Source organism: Homarus americanus, unplaced genomic scaffold (assembly GCF_018991925.1).
Source record: "Homarus americanus isolate GMGI-L3 unplaced genomic scaffold, GMGI_Hamer_2.0 scaffold23578, whole genome shotgun sequence".
Taxonomy (NCBI): domain Eukaryota; kingdom Metazoa; phylum Arthropoda; class Malacostraca; order Decapoda; family Nephropidae; genus Homarus; species Homarus americanus.
In genome coordinates, this window is record NW_024733231.1 from 7,850,068 (window position 1) to 7,870,320 (window position 20,253).

At 39.0% G+C, this 20,253-nt stretch overlaps 1 protein-coding gene across 1 annotated transcript; it reads left to right on the forward strand.

Annotated features, from left to right (window-relative positions):
• The first annotated feature begins 797 nt into the window (after window positions 1-797).
• Window positions 798-12,717, forward strand: LOC121869679 (cytochrome b5 reductase 4-like). The gene is made up of 11 exons (XM_042371224.1): window positions 798-1,093; window positions 1,772-1,873; window positions 5,282-5,414; window positions 5,835-6,061; window positions 6,472-6,684; window positions 7,488-7,626; window positions 9,177-9,265; window positions 10,028-10,230; window positions 10,762-10,858; window positions 11,274-11,431; window positions 12,451-12,717. Exons 1-11 carry the CDS (start codon window positions 968-970, stop codon window positions 12,503-12,505), a joined length of 1,542 nt encoding a protein of 513 aa, XP_042227158.1. The 5' UTR covers window positions 798-967; the 3' UTR covers window positions 12,506-12,717.
• Window positions 12,718-20,253: the final 7,536 nt, after the last annotated feature.

The following is a 20,253-nucleotide window of genomic DNA, read 5'->3' on the forward strand; positions in this document are numbered from 1 at the left end:
CAGGTTAATTACTACTTATTAAGGTTCAAAAAGTACTATTAATATTTGAGTGTGGAAATTTGGTACACTACCCCACTACGATATGACACCATTTGACACCTGACACCTCCATCTGACACCTCCTGAACCATCTCTTGACACTACCCTCTGACATCCCCGACCACCCTCTGACACCCCCGACCATCCCCTGACACCCCGACCACCCTCTGACACCCCCGACCATCCCCTGACACCCCCGACCCCCTCTGACATCCCGACCACCCTCTGACATCCCGACCATCCCCTACCCTGACCACCCCTAACTACCTAACACCCCTAAACTCTTCTAACACCCCTAAACCTAACACCCCCTAAACTCCCTAACAACCCCTAAACTCCCCTAACACTCCCTAAACTCCCCTAACACCCTAAGCTCCCTAACACTCCTAAACTCCCCTAACACCCCTAAACTCCCCTAACACCCCTAAACTCCTAACACCCTAAACTCCCTAACACCCCTAAACTCCCTAACACCCCTAAACTCCCTAACACCCTAAAACCCCTAACAACCCCTTACAACCACCAAACTCCAACCACCATCCTTCACAAAAGCCAACATCCTCTTCTGGTTATAATTAGAAGCTCATTGTTAAACCAGATAAAAAAGAGAGAGAGAGAAGAGAGAGAGAGCAATATCAAGAAATCATTAGTTCCTTTTTGATCATTAGAAATCAGCGTGTGTGTGTGTGTGTGTGTGTGTGTGTGTGTGTGTGTGTGTGTGTGTGTGTGTGTGTGTGTGTGTGTGTGCGTGGAAGCGTGAAGTTATGTAAGGATGATTAAATATCCTTCAGATGTTTCCTAGGTCTAATTAACTGTTCTCTAAATATCTCAAAATCTAATTACATTGATCTCTCCCCCTCTCTCTCTCTCTCTCTCTCTCTCTCTCAGAAACCCCCGGAACAAGACGGCCCTGACCTGGCCGAGTTTGATGGACTGGGTGAAACTGGGCCATACTGGGACTGACTTAACTGGGACTGGTGGTCGGGTGCTGGACGTGACGCCGCAAGAGTTGGCCAAACACAACAAGCGTACTGACTGTTGGATGGCTCTCAGGGTAGGTTTAACCCCCCTTGAGTCCTGGAGGTTGAAACACCGTCTTCAAGGGTTAAAACATCCTCCTCAAGGTTAAAACATCATCCTCAAAGGGTTAAAACATCATCCTCAAAGGGTTAAAAACTTCTTCAAAAGGGTTAAAACATCGTACTCTAGGGTTAAAACCATTCTCATAGGGTTAAAACATCGTTCTCAAAGGGTTGAATCATCCGTTCTCAAAGGATTAAAACATCGTCACATCGCCATCAAGGGTTGAATCATCCGTCCTCAAAGGTTAACCAACATCCTCAAGGGTTAACCATCATCCTTAAAGGTTAATGATTAAAAATGGAAAAAGGAAGCCATTGGGCCATTTTGATATGAGTTTGATATAGTATAAATGAGTCCCAAATGCTTATATTTATCCATGACAAGTTGAAGGTCACAGAGTCTTGAGCTGTGAACTTATGATCACACAGTACAGTAGGTATAAATTTTTTGATGCTGCCATAACCCTACATCTACCTTACATGAATAAAGTAGAGCAATAGACAAATACATGGAGATATCTTTTTCAAACAAATCTTTTTCAAACAGATCTTTTTCAAACAGATCTTTTTCAAATTGAGATCTTTTTCAGGGTTTAAATAATAAGATGTATCACCATTATGAACAACTCTCACTGTATGATCACGTTTCAGGTAAAGTTTATAATGTCACGTCGTATATGGAGTTCCATCCAGGAGGTGAAGAGGAACTCATGAAAGGTGTGGGCACTGACGCCACTGAACTCTTCAATGAGGTAAACATTTAAAGAGGCTATAATTTGTTGGATATTTACAAGAGACTTTGACCCTGAAGTAGCTGTCATCATCAGTGGTAGTTAGCTGTAGGGACGGTGGTCATCATCAGTGGAAGTTAGCTGTAGGGACGGTGGTCACTGGTCATCATCAGTGGAAGTTAGCTGTAGGGACGGTGGTCATCATCAGTGGAAGTTAGCTGTAGGGACGGTGGTCATCATCAGTGGAAGTTAGCTGTAAGGACGGTGGTCATCATCAGTGGAAGTTAGCTGGCAAGGACGGTGGTCATCATCAGTGGAAGTTAGCTGTAAGGACATTGGTCATCATCAGTGGAAGTGCTTCTAGCCTTGGGGACGGTAGTCATCATCCAGTGAAGTTAGCACAGCAAGGACGGTGGTCATCATCAGTGGAAGTGCTTTAGCAGGACAGTGGTCATCATCAGTGGAAGTTAGCTGGCAAAGGACGGTGGTCATCATCAGTGGATGTGCTTCTTGAGACAGTGATGTGGTCATCATCAGTGGATGTGCTTGGGACAGTGAGTCATCATCAGTGGAAGTTAGCTGTAGGGACGGTGGTCATCATCAGTGGATGTTAGCTGTAGGGACGGTGGTCATCATCCCAGTGGAAGTTAGCAGGGATGGTGGTCATCATCGGTGGAAGTTAGCTGCAGCAGGGCGGTGGTGCATCATCAGTGGATGTTGGCTGGCAGGGACGGTGGTCATCATCAGTGGAAGTTAGCTGGCAGGGGCGGTGGTCATCATCAGTGGAAGTTAGCTATGGGGGCGGTGGTCATCATCAGTGGAAGTTGGCACAGCCAGGGACGGTGGTCATCATCAGTGGATGTTAGCTGTAGGGACGGTGATTCATCATCAGTGGAAGTGCTTCTTGAGGACGGTGGTCATCATCAGTGGATGTTAGCTGTAGGGAAGGTGGTCATCATCAGTGGAAGTTAGCTGTGCAGGGACGGTGGTCATCATCCAGTGGATGTTGGCTGGGAGACGGTGAGGTCATCATCAGTGAATGTTAGCTGTAGGGACGGTGCGGTCATCATCCAGTGGATGTTAGCTGTAGGGGCGGTGGTGCATCATCAGTGGAAGTTGGCTGTAGGGCGGTGGGTCATGTCAGTGGATGTTAGCTGTAGGGACGGTGGTCATCATCAGTGGAAGTTAGCTGTAGGGACGGTGGTCATCATCAGTGGGAAGTTGGCTGTAGGGACGGTGGTGCATCATCAGTGGAAGTCAGCTGTGGGGCGGTGGTCATCATCAGTGGAAGTTGGCACAGCAGGGACGGTGGTCATCATCAGTGGATATTGCTATGAGGACGGTGGTCATCATCAGTGGAAGTTAGCTGTGGGGCGGTGGTCGTCATCAGTGGAAGTTAGCTGTAGGGGCGGTGGTCATCATCAGTGGAAGGTAGCTGTAGGGGCCGGTGGTCATCATCAGTGGATGTTAGCTGTGGGGCGGTGGTCATCATCAGTGGAAGTTAGCTGTAGGGACGGTGGTCATCATCAGTGGAAGTTAGCTGCAAGGACGGTGGTCATCATCAGTGGATGTTAGCTTTAGGGGCGGTGGTCATCATCAGTGGAGGTGCTGTGGGGCGGTGGCAGGTCATCATCAGTGGAGATTAGCTGCGGGACGGTGGATATCATCATCAGTGGATGTGCTGTAGGGACAGTGGTCATCATCAGTGGGAAGTTAGCTGTAGGGCGGTGGTCATCATCAGTGGAAGTTAGCTGGCAGGACGGTAGCCCATCATCAGTAGAAGTTAGCTGCTTAGGGGCGGTGGCCATCATCAGTGGAAGTTAGCTGTAGGGATGGTGGTCATCATCAGTGGAAGTTAGCTGGCAGGGGCGGTGGCCATCATCAGTGGTAGTTGTAGCCGGGACGGTGGCCATCACATCCCAGTGGAAGTTAGCTGCCAGGACGGTGGTGTATCAGTGGAAGTTAGCTGGCAGGGGCTGGTGGCCATCATCAGTGGTAGTTGGCACAGCAGGGGCCCGGTTGGCCATCATCAGTGGAAGTTAGCTGTAGGGGCGGTGGTCATCATCAGTGGAAGTTAGCTGTAGGGATGGTGGTCATCATCAGTGGAAGTTAGCTGGCGGGGCGGTGGTCATCATCAGTGGAAGTTAGCTGTAGGGCCCGGTGGCCATCATCAGTGGTAGTTAGCTGTAGGGGCCGGTGGCCATCATCAGTGGAAGTTAGCTGGCAGGGGCGTTGGCCCGCCATCAGTGGAAGTTAGCTGTAGGGGCGGTGGTCATCATCAGTGGAAGTTAGCTGTAGGGACGGGTGGCCATCATCCGGTGGAAGTTAGCTGTAGGGACGGTGGTCATCATCAGTGGAGAAGTTAGCTGTAGGAACGGTGGCCATCAGTAGTAGTTAGCTGTAGGGGCGGTGGCCATCATCCCAGTGAGAGTGCTGGCAAGGGCAGTGGCCATCATCAGTGAAGTGCTGTAGGTAGGGACGGTGGTCATCATCAGTGGATGTTAGCTGTAGGGACGGTGGTCATCATCAGTGGATGTTAGCTGTAGGGACGGTGGTCATCATCAGTGGAAGTTAGCTGTAGGGACGGTGGTCATCATCAGTGGTAGTTTCATGTTCCTTGTGTTCCACTTTTGTGCACATAGAAGCAGAATAGGAAATCCTTAGTCAGTGTTAAAGGGTTAATAGACACATCTGTCAGGTAAGGAAATGGTTATTGCTTATGGTAAGTGTTTTGTCTTTAACATTATTGTGTGGTGCTCTGTATTAATGATTCTTCAATATATTTGCCTCAGACTTGAATCACAGTCACTCTAGCATCTTATTTGGGCTGATTTCACATACGGTATTTGTGACTTTTTGCAACTAATTTGATTTTTTTTTGTGTTTTTTTTTAAGAATAATTGCTAGAGTCAGTATAATAAATCAGTGTTGCTCTAACTGACTTTCTTCAGACTTACTAGAACGACAGCTTTATGTGGGAGAGGATGTTTTATTAGGTGTTTATTAAAGAAATTAAGTCTTCAGTAGATTAAGCTGAATAGTGCAGTACTGTTTATTTTATAGTTAAATATAAATGTTATCTGTTGTAATGTTATGTTATTGGTCTCAGTACAGTACTCACAGACATTACACAAAACAATGAACATTTCGATAAATTCTCTAAATACAACTTTTAGCCTCACAGTTGAAGGCTTAAAGATGCCTGAGTCAAACACTGGTGGTGTAGTCTTAGAGTGACCATTGTGTCAGGATAAAAATGGTACAGTATTTCTCCTTTTAAACCAACTTTCCTAATTTGTTCTCACTTTTCTCTGTCCGATTCTCTTATTTAGATATGTCTTACGATGTAGATATTTTATTGGTTGTCATTTTGTTTCTTCATCTGGTCATAAGTTAAATACACATTCACTTTATGCCATATTCTTACAGGTACACAAGTGGGTAAACTTTGAGACGATGCTGCAGAAATGTCTTGTGGGACGCTTGGTGGAGAGTCGGTCCTTCTTTCTCAAACCTAATTTCTTGCCTCTTGGTAAAGGCTCGAAAAACTCCAATAAATCAGGTACTGTATACTGTACTGTATATATAGTTTGTTATTATTGTAGGAGAAATACACTGGATGTTCATTCATACCAAAATAGTGTCAGATTTATTACTTGTGATATATACTGTATAGAATTTTTACTCTCTGGTAATGAAATTAACTGCATTTGATTAGTAATAAATTGAATAGAATTCTCAGTGATGTGAATACCGGTATGAAGTGCATCAAATAAACCTAAATTTTACTGCTTATAACACTGGACGATAAAGGTCATAACAAAGTACAGTATGACAAAGACGAGACTAACCACCTGAGCAGTAAATGGCCTGATTAGTGGTGAAATAAATAAATAAATAAATATCTCTTTAATGTTTGTGTGATGTGCAGAAAATATTAAATTATTTGACCGCTGTGTAAGACTTGAACACATTTTTCCAGACACACGCAAAAATTCTTCCTCATCCACGAACTCCCTGGTGCCGCCCACCTTAGGACCACCAACGATAGCTGGAGCGAGGTCACCGCTAGTGTCTCCCATGACCCCGTCTGCCCTCCCCAACCCGAAATATGATTGGTTTCAGACTAATACCTTAATCAATATTGCCATCTATACAAAATGGAAACACATAAACAAGGAACATGTAGTAGTGATTAAAAGAGGAAGTGTAAGTATATTTCTCAGTACGCTATATTTATTTAATAGTTTAACGTGACTTTTTGATGATGTTTTGAAGGATTGGATCAATTTGAGGATGTGATGGCTGATTGGATAAAGTGTTTGCTGGTTTTTTTGTCCTTAATGCAACCCCAGATTGACCCAGCTGTGAATGGGTACCTGATTTTGGTTGAGGGAGTGAAGGAGCTCTTATATACAGTAGTACCTGCCATATTAATAGTTCAAGTAGTTATATTATTTGTGTTTTATTTCAGTGATAATCTTTTTGAAAATTATCCATTATTATAAGACAGTGAAGTTCAGTTGCTAAAGATCCATACAGTATTACAGTAGCGATGATCAGCTGCTAAACCTGTAGACAGTATTACAGTCTCATTCCCCTCCCCCCTTCCCCCACAGGTAGTTAAGGTGGTGTGTTACGTCCAAGACATGGCCTACACGGTGCATCTCGAGCTCAATAAACCCGTAGCGGAGGAATTTGAACTGAAAACGGGAAGCAACTCTGGCAAAGTGGACATTCTCTTAAAAAAGGAAGAGTCGGGCGTGCGGTGGAGCATCATTGGGAGAACTTTAGAGGGACACGGAGATCATGTCAAGTCCAAAGATAGAAAGGTAATGTTTTTCTGGTCATGTCAAGTCCAAAGATAGAAAGGTAATGTTTTTCTGGTCATGTCAAGTCCAAAGATAGAAAGGTAATGTTTTTCTGGTCATGTCAAGTCCAAAGATAGAAAGGTAATGTTTTTCTGGTCATGTCAAGTCCAAAGATAGAAAGGTAATGTTTTTCTGGTCATGTCAAGTCCAAAGATTAATGTCTGGTCATGTCAGTTAGAAAACAATGTTAGTACTGGTAATTATCGCTTGGTAATGCAACATGTCACGAGTAAGGAAGGTGACGTGTGCTGGTAATCACTGGTGGTAGAAGCTCAGTGAACAAGTGGAAGTTGTCGTTCGCTTTAACTTTCCTGTTGTGATTGTCTTCCTCCACGCCTGTTAGAAATGGAAGAAGGTTGATGGATTGACAGGAGGGATTGATAGATAGCCAGATAGATGGATTGACAGGAGGGGTTGATAGATTGATAGATAGATTGACAGGAGGGGTTGATAGATTGATAGATAGCCAGATAAACAGATTAACAGAAGGAGTTTAATATTTAAGGTAAAATTAATAAGTTAATTAGGTTATACAGTACTAATGTTGCCCACGAGGGGTACAATAGCTAAAACAACTATCTGTACATACTCTTTGGGGAACAATATGAGACCATTGACGATAAATTTTGGTATACGAGGGCTGTCACTAGTCACACGTAAAATTTCGGAACATATCGACCCCCACCTGCACAGATAGTTGTTTTAGCTACTGTATATTAATGGTTTGTTTACCTTTTGTATATTAATGGTTTGTATACTTTCAGATTGAGTACACAGAATGCTCTCTGGCTAGTAAGGAAACACTAACTCAAGATACTCGCCTGCTGGTTATACAAGTGCCTGAGTACACCTGCCTGCCGGTGCCTATTGGATACCATGTTTATATTCGAGTACCTGGGAATGGTAAGGTTTTTGGGGGGGTTGTTTTGTTTATTATTATTTGGGGGCTATAGCTTATGCAAATCAGTGTAGTTGTTTCGCTGAGTTCGTCGTCGCCCAGTGGAAGGAAATTGGGGTGGGTGGGAAGGTTATTTCAGCAGCTTGGGCCATTTAGTTCTTGTAGTTCCCTTGGCCATTTAGTACTTCCTGTTGCTGTGGCCGGTTAGTACTTTCTGTTGCCTTGGCCATTTACCCCTTAAGGTTCTCAGTGTTTAGGCAAGAGGCATCTAAGAGGATTGAAAGAGGCTGTGGGGGGGGGGGGTGAAGATGCTCCAATGGTGAAGTCATGAAGTAAGTGAAATCAGAACCTATTTCGATATTAACTAATGTTGGGTTTTACTCTTTCTCTCTAGTCTCTGGTAAATAAATACTCTAAAAATAATTTGATTTTTTTTAGTTTTAAAATAGTTGATTCTTGATAATAATGTTTGTAGTTTATGATTTATTTTTTGAAGAAAGTCATCCAGTGAAACCTCTATATAATGGGCTTCTCATTCCATAGAATCTAACGGACCCTCGATATAACGGACGTCCATCTCGATATAGTTTGTTAGAAGGAGGTTTCACATCTAACAGGCCCTCGGTATACAGTAAACCCTCCAGTTTGGCGAATTCGAAGTTGGCGATCAAAATTCAAAGTACCCTGCCCTCCATTATGGCGACCAAACCCTCACCTTTGGCGAGAGTTTAACTTTAAATGCAATCACAACTAATTATTGTAGAATAATAAGTGCAAGATAAATCTCGCTTAATACTACTGGTGAGTATTTGCCGAGCACAAAGCGCCAGTCAGCTATTCAGGCAGCCATTTTGACCGCTTCAATCCACATTCCCGCTGCTTGTTTGAGTGACCTTGGTTTTTGTGTCCCTTTTTTTACTCCCTCTCGCTTGGTGCGGTGTTCTCGTGTGGAATAATGGCCTCAGAGGTACCTGGGGGTAATGGAGGGGATGATAGTGGTGGTATAAGACCTTCTGAGCGCCTGGGCGGTTCAAATGATGGGGTAAAAACAAAGACAAAAAATTCGCGTGAGTTTCGAGTTGGGAAGAAAATGAAAAAGTACTCAAATACCAGCTTAGTGTACATTAAGCTCCTCAAATTTAATTCTAAGGTTGGTTTTCTATGTTTATGTTGCTTAACTAATTATTCATTCTCTTTCAGCAATAAAATATAGGTTATATGTGGGGAAAATAGGAAAAATTTAGAATTTGGCTGGCCCCTCGGTCCAATTGGATTAAGCCCTCTGGTTTGGTGATTTCGAGTTTGGCGAGGTTTTTTCGGCACTAATTAGTTGCCAAACTGGAGGGTTTACTGTTGTGGACTTTCATCTCCACACAGTCCGTTAAATGGAGGTTTCACATCTAACAGGCCCTCGATATAATGGACTTTCGTCTCCGTAGAGTGTGTGTGTTTTCTCTTTATTTCAGTCAGTCTCTGTTTAAAAAAGTGTTAAAGGAAGACTTGGTGAGTAGTACAGTACTGTTGAACACAACTTGACTCATTTTCCTTTCTTCAGATGTAGTAAAGCCATACACTCCCGTAGCTGCTTCCTTAAGTCTAGCAGAACCTGAGGAATATGGCAGAAAAATACATCTTTTTATTAAGGTTAGTTATTTATTGGGCGTGTGGTCCCTATATCTTTTTCAACCATAGCCAGAAGTCAGTACGTAATTGATGGTCAAAATTAGCTTCATGCTCTTGGTAATATCCTCTCAGGTGGTAGTACAGTCGCCTTCAATTAGTGCGCTTACAGGGGCTCGTCATATAAACATTCCACAAATCATTATCTTTGAGAATTTTTTTTTAATATTGTTTTAATTTGATTCCATAGCATGTTTACTATTGTGAGTTTCCTTCTGTTGAATGTAAATAAACGCAGCTCTGCTACACTGCCCAAAACTTGATGAGCTCCTATAAACATATTAGTGAAGGGAACTGTATCTTCCTGTGTGATAGCTGCCTACTGACCTACTTGTTGTTAGATGATAGGTATTAACGATATCTTACCTGTGAAAGAGTCATCAGAGAGTTAATACTTATGGTATATGAAGTGACCCTGATATGTAGAGTCATCCAAGTGTATATGTGTGACTCATTTATTGTGGCTGATAAGGTTAAAAATGAGGTGTTTTTCCCCTGACTTTGCTCTCACTCCACAACCTAGCCTTGTGGGAGTACTGTACCTAGCAGATCTTTGCCATTCAGAGATGATTTTCACTGGGAATTATACTAAAGGTTATGAAGATAGTTCAATTCCAAGCTAATATTATGTAAATTTTTATTAGGTAAAGCATCATAACTTATAGGTTGACAGGGGAAGTTACATGTGTCTATAAAATACAATTCTAACTCAGTGATGTGTTTCAGGTTTATGATGACGGTGCATTGACCCCAGCCCTAGATGAACTCACTGTAGGGTCAAGTATAGACGTGAGTGTACCAGAGGGAACATTTTACTTTGACAAATTGGTGGCAGCGACCGAGACAGCCACAGACACTGCTCTATTAGGTGCTGGTACTGGCATCACACCTATGATAAGGGTGATGCTTCTAGCTCTCAGAAATAATAAGTAAGTAATAATTATGGGCTTCTTGTGTTATATCGTAGCTGTCTTTTACTCTTCCTGATGAAATGGCTTGAAAGAAAAGACATTTTATCAGAAAATTTAACTCTTCTAAACATACTACAGGAGTTGAAAGATAAAATAGCCCGTTGACCTCTGGGCCATGTAGTTAACCATCTTTATTATCTGGAAAAACGTGAGACCAATTTTCTTTAATCAGCGCTTCAAAATTCAAACTCTTAAAACCATCTCTGTGAATGTTGGCAAAGGTTAGAATGATTATTGAAGTTATTTCAGAAGAGATTCAAAATTAGAAGAATTATTTGCTATATTATATTTGGAGCTAGAGGAGGTTCTATGTTAATACTGTAATCATGAATCAGTTTTTGGCCACTCATTTTGTAACTTGGTAAACATGAAATTTTTTTGGTTATTATTATTATTATTATTATTATTATTATTATTATTATTATTATTATTATTATTATTATTATTATTATTATTATTATTATTGTTATATAGTATTTTTTCTTTCAGGAAAGTCCACCTTATTCTTTTCAATAAAACTGAGGAAGATATACCATGGAAGGACGAATTAGATAACTTAATGGAAGACCATTCCAGTTTATTAAAGGCAAGTTCAGATATCACAGAGTCTCAGTCTTATATGTGTTTACTGTATATTGTATAATATAATGAAAACTAAGTGTATAAAATACAGTACTTAATGCAGTGTCAGGTCAAATAGGGTCCACCTTTAACCTAACCATTAAGACAGTGACCCATTAGAACCTATTAAGACAGTGACCCATTAGAACCTATTAAGACAGTGACCCATTAGAACCTATTAAGACAGTGACCCATTAGAACCTATTAAGACAGTGACCCATTAGAACCTATTAAGACAGTGACCCATTAGAACCTATTAAGACAGTGAGCCATTAGTGTTAGGACCCATGAGGACTGTTGAATGTTAGGGTAAGTTAGATTGAGGCTTATTAACACTGATGAAACCTATTATCTTTATGTTAACTCTACTTCTCTTTCAGGTGACTCATGTTCTATCAAAAGCAGGAGACTCGTGGCCGGGCTGGAAAGGTCATATACGAAAAGATCTATTAGAGAAACTATTACCTGTGGGCAACAAAGAGCGAAGCATTTACCTGTGTGTCTGTGGACCTACTCAGTTCACTAAGCTTGGGGTCAAGTAAGTCAGTGTGGAGTTCTGTAGTAAATTTACCTCTGGTGTGCTTGTGTCTGTTAACCAGTCTTTGTATGTCTGTTAATCTGTATGTCTTAGTTTGTTTATTATTTTATGTCTGTCTGTTATTTATATATAGGTTTGTCTCTGTCTGTGTTTGTTGTTTTTCTTCACGTCACCGCACTCTTCTCTCCTTTGTTCTACTCAGTTTATAGGCTAGATGAGGTTAGGTTAGGTTAAGTTCGGTTAAGTGTGATTCAATTAGGTTAGGTTTATTTTTAACTTCCATATGCAGTACTATACTTCCACTCAGGTCAGGTACAGCAATTACTTGCCTAACACTGTGGTTACGTTCTTGTAAACCACATCGTTAACGGAAACAATGATAACCGACTCAATTTTTCCCATAAGACATAGATAAAATACGCTAGTCATGTTCCCGGCCTCCTTTCCCCCCATAAAATACACTACATAATGTATAGGTAGATTAGAGCGTCTTGGCCCTCTCTCTTCTTCCGTTTCTGTTCATAAATAAGTAACGGACTTTTAAATGTGTTTCATCGTGACCGAAAGAACAGTTTAGGGGTTAGTTATGGGGAGAAAAAAGTATTTCAGTTAATAGTATTTAATTCTGCACCAAAAAGGACATGGCATAGGTATATATTAAGGTTCATAACTGAGGCATATTTGTAGAAAAATAAAGTATCCCATTTAAGAATTTGACTGATCAGATAGCATGACATTGAGTGGTTATTGGGGATGGACATGTTGGTGGGTGATGCTAGCGTGTGTGAAGCAACGAGTAAACAATAAAGATGATGAATGAATGAATGGATGGACAGCAGAGAATAGAAGAGAGAGTGTGTATATGTCCTTGAGACCATCCACCCTACAGTATACTATAGTGAGAACAGACTTAACAGAGCTACAGGTATGATTTATTTTTATTTTTGAGAGTTGCAAGTATATATTTTTGAGTACTACAGCGACATTTCTAATATGTGTTTGATTATATCTTTTTACAGTTTGTTTAAGGAGCTTGGCTACAGCAGTGGAGATTATCATGCCTTCCTTGGTTAAGAGGTACATACAGTACAGAGAGTTAGCACTAAAACCATACTGTACCTTGACTCATCTGGGATTATATTCTCCAAAACCTCAGGAAGTTGTATGCTTGAGCAAGATGAATGTTACCAAAGGAAACTCTCCTCTTGGAATTGAAGATGTTTTTTGTTTTTTATATATAACTGTATATAATATACTCGCCACAAATAAAGAATACAGTACTTGTTTGTAGGGTATCTTACATATGACACAGTACAGTACTAGCAAAATGAGAACATGAGGTTGACTTTGAATCAATCTCAGTCTCATATCTGGTGCTAATTGAGTATTCTTAATTATTGTTATAAGAATAGGACCACCTGGAAGAACACATATACCATCACATTAAGAATATCTATTGGCTGACACGTCCCCCCTCAAAAAAAAATCTTGCTAACATCAACACCTAGAAACTTAACCCAAAAGTTCACAAGTTACAAATGAAGATTTTAAGATGAATATGAACTGTAAAAGGTGAATGTTCAGTACAAAAACTCTACTGGTATGACACAGTTCAATGAAAAATATAATATGAATTTCTCGACTCTTCTACTGTACTCGTGAAAAAAATATACTGTATAGTGAAACCTCTCTAGCCCCTACACCCCGGGCTAGGGTGCTGCTGACCGTACCCTGCACGCGGGGTAAATCGAGAAAAATCAACTTTTCCAAAAATAATTTTTAACCTTTTTAAATGATAGAACAATAAAAAAAAAGTAAAAAAACTATATATTGACCCTCTAGAAACTTAACTGAGGCCACAGTGGCGAGGGAGATAAAGGGACAGTGTTGTATTGATGGCTGACGCTCGTGGTCACTATGTACTTAGCGGCCATTTTATGCTTGCCTTTGTGTCTGGGACGGCCAGTAATGCATATATTTACTGATCATAATACTTATTTCCTATAAATAATTCATTTAGAATATTATATTTGCATTATTTTTCATAAAAAGTGCTCGGCAACACACACCCAGTCTGTCGCCAGGCTGTCTTTGTGTTTGGTAGAACAAATAATACATATCAATAATTATCTGAATAATAATTCCACAAATACATACATTTATAACATAATCAAAGAATTATTTTACAGTAATACTACACTACAATACAACTACACTACTTTTAGCAATATTACTTTGATACAACATGATAAAATGGACAAACAATGAAAATGAAACAAACAAAAGTAGGTAATTATGTTCAGGAAGCTTCCCTGTGGCCAGGCGTGTGGCGTGACAGGCAAATAGTCACACTGGAACCTGATAACCTGCGCTGGGCATTCAAACAATGCTGCAAAAAGGCATACAGTGCATTACGTCAACCCGGGCATAGGAGTTAATGGAATATATGGAGAGAAAAATCCGTTATATCGAGGGTCCATTAGATGTGAACCTCCCATCTTAGGGATGATATAGAGATAGAAGTCCTTATATAGAGGTTTCACTGAGATAGAAGTCCTTATATAGAGGTTCCACTGTACTGTACGATATATATAAATGTTATTTATTTTAATAAGAGGAATATTTGTAACCAATGACTGGATGTACAAACTAGCCATAGTATAATTATTGTGAGACATATTAGTTATTATTGAACAACATTGTACAGTAAATCCTCGAATAATGACGTTAATGTGTCCTCCAATATTACAGTGTAAGGTGAATCATCTTATCGCGAATCATTAATTACCATCAAAATAAAGCAATAATAATGAGATGTGTTCCCCAGTGTGACCTTTTCATATCTTTTGTGTGGCTTTTTACCCTCTTTTCCCCCAAAACAATACAATTAATGAAAAGTGCAAACTATATTCATTAAATAATGTTTCTGAATGCACCTTATACAATATAAATGAAAAGTAATATGGTCACACAAGAGGAGATGGGACGCCATTGTTTTCGTTTGTGTTTAGATCCGGGAGTCCGGGGACGATAGTTCTACACGAGAAAATGAAGAAAATAAGACCCCTGGTTGTAGCTGTAGTAAAATTAATGTAAAAAAATGAATGCACTGTGGTTCCTCGGTTAACGAATTACCTTCCATAAGAATCTTCAATTCGGTTAATGAACAAAAATTTGATTAACGAAATCCTTACGAACATCATGTTTGTTGTGAGCATCAGCTGATGGGCGAGTCTACCAATTCAGTAATCTGTTCTATGTTTACATTCGTTTCCAATGGAGTAAATATCAATGAAGTTGTGCTCTTTAATATTTTTGCATGTTTTATATTAAAATTATTAGTCATTTTAACATTTATTTAACATATTGATAATATATGCAGTCCAGGGAACTAGTTTTTTGTGCGCCCATCAGATGCTTGACTCAGCCACAAGGCGTCAGTTGGACTCTGTTGCCAGTGGAGTGAACATCTATTTTGTTGGTGTCTTGAATATTTTGCATTTTTCATTGAAATTATTGGTCATTCTGAAATTTAGTTAACATATTGATTATATATAGTGCAGTGCAGTGTTGATTTAAATTAAATAATCTTGAATTATAGCTAGTGAACTTAAAATTTTATTGGTGAAATGACGGCATCAAGCATGGGTCCCCTGAAACTGGAAGGTAATTTCTCCTTCACCTCTACTTCCTTCTCTTCTCCCTTCTCCTCCACCCCCCACTTCTAATTCCCATCATCATCATCAACCAGGAACCTTCTACATACACACCTCAAAGTTAGTGTACTTATTGCATTTTTTTTTACTTTGTATGTACTTTTCGGTGAGCTGGAACCAATTACCCAATATCCCATTGAAACAATGGATTCGGTTAACGAAATTTTTGGTTAACGAACGACCTTCTGGTACGAATTGTGTTCGTTAACCGAGGGACCACTGTATATGTTTTAAGTAATGTTATTTAATGTTAATACCGGTAAATGGAACAATAGAAGTAGCTAACCACTAATGGTAAAGAAAAAAAAGTGAGATGGATTGGGAACGCCAACATATATGTGCGCATATAAGGAAACCGCATCATTTATCTTTTTAAGAATATGTACAAAAGACTGAATATGTATTTGATTGAATTAATCCTTATATATGCGTAGAATATTAAAACACACAAGAGGATAAGAGATGGCATTGTTGTCAGTGTTTACACCCATAATGTCAGTTATCCACCTGAAACTGAAGAAAATAAAACCCTGGTTGTTGTTGTAGTAAAATTAATGTAAAAAAAATATGTGTTTTAATTAATGTTATTTAATGTACAGTAGAAGTAACCACTGAGATTAAAGCAAAAAGTGAGACTGATAGTGGAACGCCAATGTATACGTGCGCACTCAATGAAACATAGTCATTTATCTTAAGAATATGTACAAAAGATTCATTATTGTTATTACTGAATATGTATTTGATTGAATTAATGTAATTCATTAATAATACGTAGAATATTAAAACACACACGAGGAGACAAGACGGCATTGTTTTCGTGAGTGACAATGGTTCTACATAAGAAACTGAAGAAAATAAGACCCTGGTTGTAGCTGTAGTGAACTTAATGTAAAAGAATTGAATACCTGTATGTATGTTTTAAGTAATGTTATTTAATGTTAATAAATGGAACACTAGAAGTAGCTAACCACTAATGGTAAAGAAATAAAGCGAGACGATTGGGAACGCCAACGCATGAACAGTAAGTGCGTACATGTGAAAGCATATCGTCATTTTTCTACATATGAATATGAAAGCAACACTTATTTACTGTTCATAAATGTTATAAATAATATTTACGAATGTAAAATAAAAATTCTACTCACTAATGGTGGTAAAGTCTAAAACATAAGGACAGCCGATGAATATTGTGTGAGGTTGTATTCAGATGACGAAGTCATCAGGTTCAACTCTGGCTGAAGCTGTAGCTTTCCACAAAGCTGTTGCTGAACTGTTACTGAACCTGAAGTTGTTGAAGCTGCTTATGATGCTGAATTTGACGGTGTAGCTGAAGTTGATGGTTTAGGCCTTCGAATAATAAAGCTGTCGAAAGAATCTTGCACAGCTGCTTTCTTTTCTCATTATACATCTTTATGTAGAGGTCATTTGTGTTATTTAAATTTTAATGCTTTGTTCTGTTAATGGATCCACTTCAGAAAATATGTTCATTGCTTGCTCCATATTTTATCCACACACCTCTCACCTTTTTCATATCGTTTTAACACATCTAGTTTCTCGGCTAAGCTTATACACTTTCTACTAGCTTTTGAAACAACACTACCATCACTTGGTCTCTTGCTCATGTTGAATAGGGACGCAAAAATCCTGTAAGAAACCTGAGAAAGTTTTTCTCCTTTTCCTGTTCAGATGCGTGAAAACAAAGGGCCTGTCAGCTGCGATTGTTTATGCTAGTGATGCTGGCGTCACCACTAACAAGCCCAGCAGCCTCCGTGTGCAAGGCGTGTTTTTTTTATAATATTGGGATTTAGTTATTATTTATACGAAAATTAAATTTTAAAGTTTTTTAATTTCGTCTTAAATACGAAGAAAATAATGGCGTAAATTGAATTGGGTCCTAAATTAACCAGGGTCTTAGATATGAATCTTCGTTAGTTGAACTGTTGTTATCGGAGGCTTTACTGTACATGATAAATGGACTAGTTGTTAATGGTGATGAATGCTAGTTCAGTATAAAAACTAACCTGTATTGGAAATTTCTTCTTAGTTTATCTTTTGTAACCCATACACACTAAATCCTTGATTATTTTGTACATTAGGGACTCTGGTTTTGCCAAAATGCAGAATTTGTCAGAATTTCTACATTTTCACGCCCATTTTGGCATGACACCGCCAGATATTTTACCCGATTAATCAATTTTGGCGTGATGTAGAAATTATCCTCAATGTATCAGCTTACCATGAAGACAAGAGAAAGCTTCGAGGTGGCTAAACACGGCAAAATCCACAAGATAATAAGGTATTATAAACAAAAGGTATAATAAAGAATATTTAGCCTTATTTTGCTTAAGAATGAAGTGAAGATAATTGGTAGAGGGGAGAGGTTGGTGTATACAGTCACTACACTAACACTGTCTATTATCTCCTTCATTATAGTGTTCAATATTTTATATTCTAATACTTCACCAAAAATAATTGTGGTATTGTATTTAAATTATGTACAAGTTGTATTGGTACTGAGGGTATACAATCAAAAGGAGACACTGACTTTCTCTGAGATGTCAAACAGCTGCGCATGTTTCCTGGTGAGCCTGAGTCACCCAACCTGATGTAATGTGTGTGAGGAAATTTTGGCAGATTCATACTTATTTTGCAAACGGTGGCCACATGCTGAAATTTACCTTGGGTTTAAGTTGCACCAAACATGCCAAATTATTGCAAATTCTGTATCATTGAATACCTAATTAATGGGTGATTTAGTGTACTGTTTTTATGTGATTTTATAGTCTAATGATTTTTTCCTTATGTTAGAATGTAAAAAATTTCATCAATAAAATGTTTGTGTTCTGTCTGGTGGTCCTCTTCCTAATACGTAAGACTACAATTTCTCTGTAATAAATCAGTTTGCTAAATTCTATGAAACTATATAAAGGTTTGGCAGTTTTAAAATTAGTAATGTCTTGGCTCCGGGCATTCTAATGAATTTCCGAGCAATTGCATCATGTGCCGAAATGTGGGTGGGTAGGCTTAGAGTGCTTGTGCACTACAGTTGCATGATTGCATGAGATTGAGGTGCTTAGGATTGGCTGATGTATCTCACAGCTTATCTCTTCATGATACTCTTAGTTCATTGTCTGCTGCCATTGGATTGTTGTTCACTCGCTCACTGCTGTTTTTGCATACTATATGTGTTGTGCAGAACTGTACATTGCTGTACCAGGATACAGTCAACCAAGAATACTGTATACTGTTAAAGCAGTGTTAAGATGTAAAAAGTGATTACAGTTACATATACTGTACTGTACATAGCATAGTGGTCAGTGTATGCCTGCTGTAGGCTAGTGTGTAGAAGGTGTATGTACAGTATACAGTGCATGTACAATCCCTCCTTCATGGAAGGAGAATGACAGCAACAGCATCACAAGCTCAGGACAACAGTAATATATTTTGTTTATTTACAATATACTGTATGTGTACAGTAGTTTGCATGAATAAGTACAGCTCTGTGTCTGTCTGAATGCAGTTAAGCCTCTGTAGCAATTGTGCTCCGTGCCAGATGTGTAGTTTAGGTACGAAAACATTCACCAATGCCGGGAAAAATTCCATAGTTGTGCAATTCCTTACGGGGATAAGAGAATTTTTCTCAAGACAGTACCTGGAAGTCTCTTAAACCCGGAAGCGCTCTGCACCACTTGTTCCGGCTAACGAGGATATTACTTTACTGACTCAAGCAAAATAAGCATTTATCTGAAAAGTCAACCACATAAGTTTCTGCCATGGCTTGTTTTGGTTTTCACTCAGGTTATTTTTTTATGCTTTTTAAACCTTTAGGAAAATTGTTGTCTGCTTTTTCTTGTATAGATATACAGTAATAAGTTTCTTTATTACTTCTGAAGTCTTTTTCTTAACATATAAATTGTAAGTACAGTATAATACTACAGAACTCTGAACTGTACAGTATTCATGATACCATGCACAAAACTTTAATTGAGAAATTCTCATTAAAATTATAGTTTTATAGAATTATAATTATAGTTTTATATTTGGTAATGGAAACTTTGTACTAAAGAATTATGCATTCCAACATTACCGCCAACAGTAACATTATCTCTGAAAACAAATAGTGTGTGAAATTCACTTCTACATGTGTTAGTAAATACCATGGTAGTGTAATTCAAGTCGTGCAGTTAAGAGACACAAATATTATCCACCTTTTGGTCTGCACAGTGCTATGTGAAGGGGTAATATGGCATTCCCAGCCTTTATCATAGTGAAGGGTCATGTTACAGTACGTATTATTACATTTTGTGACCTTATTTTATATAAATAATCGAGGCGTAAATAAACAGGAACTAAGAGGGAAAATGCCTAAGGACTGCACTACAGATTTATTGATGAAAGAAGAGAGTAAATGTGGGAAGTACCTTATACAGTATAGTGTGGCAGCAACTGTCTTGAACCGACTTTGAAGACAATGTTTAAATTATGAAATCCTTTGTAAATTTAGGTTCATTTTTTGTTTTTAGAATATAACTATTGGTCTATAATATGACTCTGGCTGCCTCATTAGTAGGGTAGGTATATATACAGTATATAGATAGATAGACAGAACTTAAGTCGGAAAACTTATGCCAAATATGTGACATTGTATTGTATACTGCATACTAGAGTACCTGTAGTTATGTCAGTGATAATGAAGAAGCTTTAAAACACCGGGTTGCTATGGTAACTGGTCAAATAGGCTCCAGTCGAGCTTAACCATTAAAACTGGAGAAAACAATAAATGGGCCTCAGTTTTATTGGTTCGTTTGGGACCCATTTGACCTGTAGCTGAATGTAATCTACACATGAGTTGGTTGTGTACTAAAAAATCATACACACTTTCTTGGTTGAAGAATCTGTTACAGTTGTATAGATACAGTATGGCAGTAATAAGTAGTGTGAAAAAAAAAGTTAGTCTTGTATTCTGATATCCAGTTTATACACAATGATGTAATTTGTGTAATGTTATGGGTCATCCTTGTGGTGTTCATCTTCACTTTATACTGTGCTAATGGGCCTCAACCTTAATGACTTAGTTACGTGTGGTTATGGTAGGGTCTATTTGTT